Here is a 2500-nt window from a genome sequence, read left to right on the forward strand (position 1 = left end):
TCCCAGTTTCAGTAGCTCAAGGAGGCGTCACTGCGTTCGGACAAATCCATATACGCTACGCCACATCTGCCAAACAGATGCCTGACCAGCAGTATAACCCAACGCGCTTTAGTCAGGCCTTGAGAAAAAAAAGAAGAAAAAAAAAAAGATAAATACATAAAAAAGAACTACTACTAATAATAATATGTATAAGGCACAAAAACTTGATGAACTATAACTATAAGCGTACAAGAAAAAAAAAGTTATCCCAACTTAACTAAATCCCATCAACACGCAAACAAACAAACAAAAAAACCCCCAACAACTGCAACATCAACAACAACATCAACAACAACAACAACAAACAAAAAAACCCTCCTCCCTCCAACCCCCTCCACACACACACACACACACACACACACACACACACACACACACACACACACACAATACACGCCCCCAAAGGTTTCCATCGTACCATCGTACTTTCATCCTCTCTTCATTCGTTTTACAAGTCTTCCCCACTCTTGTCATTTTCGTGCTGCCTTGACCAATGATCTTTTCCTTTGCTGATAATTTGATCATTAATATGACAATAAATTATGCCCTTCTTCTATCCCAACACCGGTTCACAAATAAATAAGGGGTAGTTGATGTGACTGGAGAGCCAATGTGGAAGCACTCAAAGAAAGAATCAAGCCACTGAATCAGCCACCTAACTTCAGAACGTTCACACTTTGCTTAGTCATCATACTCAAAAGAAAGAAAGAAAGAAAGGAAGGAAGAAAGAAAGGAAGAAAGAAACGAAGACACACAGAAGCAAACAAACTGAGCTATTGAGCATCAGTCCTGGTGTGCACCATACGCGCTAAGACACGGAAATTACGGTAACTTTTGCCCCCGGGGTAATAATCGTCCTAAGACACGTGGTTGGGATAACCTTTGCCCCCAGGGTAATAATCGTCCTAAGACACGTGGTTGGGATAACCTTTGCCCCCAGGGTAATAATCGTCCTAAGACACGTGGTTGGGATAACTTTTGCCCCCAGGGTAATAATTGTCCAAAGGCACGTGGCTGGATAACCTTTGCCTCCAGGGTGATAATCGTCCTAAGACACGGAAATTACGGCAACTTTTGCCCCCAGGGTAATAATTGTCCCAAGACACGTGGTTGGGATAACCTTTGCCCCCAGTGTAATACTCGTCCTAAGACACGTGGTTGGGATAACCTTTGCCCCGAGGGTAATAACTGTCCTAAGACACGGAAATTACGGCAACGTTTGCCCCCAGGGTAATAATTGTCCAAAGACACGTGGTTGGATAACCTTTGCCTCCAGGGTAATAATCGTCCTAAGACACGTGGTTGGGGTAACTTTTGCCCCCAGGGTAATAATCGTCCAGTTTGATGTCCCCCAGGATGTGTTTCAGTCCCTTCTTCACCTTGAGTTGCTTCCCCTCCCTGACGTCAGCCCGCAGGCCGATAGCGTGAGGTGGAGGGGTGGGGCTGGCCGCCAAGTCTGGAGCTGGCTGCTTCCTCTTCAGCAGCGGGAAGTAGGAGAAGTACAGTCCCTTGGGATGCTGCAGGCTCTTGGATTTCTTCTTCTGCACCATCGCTTTCATCTTGGCGTCGGCCAGGGCCAGCTGATACGCCCTCTGGTGGACATTGGCGTCAATGGAAGGGAGAGCAGTCTTCCGGACCTCCCATTTCCCTGCCGGCTGGTCCAGCGGCTGTGACCCTCCGGTTGTCTCCTCTTTGTCGTCCTCCACGCCGGAGTCTGGCAAGACGTCCCACTGAGGGTAGACTACCTCGCCGTCCTGGTTGAAACGGACGCGGTTGTTGCTTGCCTCCCTTGTCAAGCCAGGTCGCTGAGCTGACGTGGTGTCGGCGGCTTTGGTCGGGGAGCAGTTCTGGTGCCGGCTCTTCGAGGGGCTTCCGGGGGTGGGGAGGTTGGTGACCGTCATTGGCCCTGACGACGCCGGGATGGTGCTGAAGGAGGACTTCCGCTCCAGCTGGGAGTACTTCCGCTTGAAGGCCTTGCCGCAGGTCTGGCAGATGGTGTTGCGGGACACGCACCACTTCTCGTGGTCCCTCACCCGCCGGCACTCCCCGCAGCGCGAGCTGCTCTGCACGTGGTCCGGGCACTCACACCAGCTGGCGGAGCGCAGCTGGGACAGGAAGTAGTCCGGAGAGTCCAGGCCGCTCAGAGTGGTCTCTCTGGAGATGGTGATGGAACCGGAAAACGTCGGCGACGCGCTGTCGTTGCGGCTGCGCGGTCGGCGTTTCTTCTCCCGCTTCTTCCGGGTGGGCTTGCCCCGCTGGTCCACAAAGGCCTCGGTAGGCAGGGCGCCCGGGGGGAGCTTTTCCAGGGGGGTCTTGTGCACCACCTCACCGTCCTGGTTCCGGATGCTGACCAGGATGGGTTGTGGGGGAGGGTCGGTCTTCTCCCGGGACAGGTCGGTCCTGGACTGGGCTGGTGGTGAACACACAACGAACAGCATGTCTTCCAGGAATCAGTCCTTCA

At 52.4% G+C, this 2500-nt stretch overlaps 1 protein-coding gene across 3 annotated transcripts in view; it reads right to left on the bottom strand.

Moving 5' to 3' along the window:
- Positions 1-1236: 1236 nt before the first annotated feature.
- LOC143291068 (uncharacterized) overlaps positions 1237-2500 on the bottom strand; it is a 20688-nt gene continuing 19424 nt past the window's right edge. For all 3 annotated transcript variants that reach the window (XM_076600661.1, XM_076600660.1, XM_076600659.1), the window contains one exon: positions 1237-2449. In XM_076600661.1, coding sequence (XP_076456776.1) covers positions 1329-2449 — 1121 coding nt within the window. In that variant the 3' untranslated portion in view covers positions 1237-1328. The remainder of the gene's footprint in view (positions 2450-2500) is intronic.

Source organism: Babylonia areolata, chromosome 16, assembly GCF_041734735.1.
Source record: "Babylonia areolata isolate BAREFJ2019XMU chromosome 16, ASM4173473v1, whole genome shotgun sequence".
Taxonomy (NCBI): Eukaryota; Metazoa; Mollusca; class Gastropoda; order Neogastropoda; family Buccinidae; genus Babylonia; species Babylonia areolata.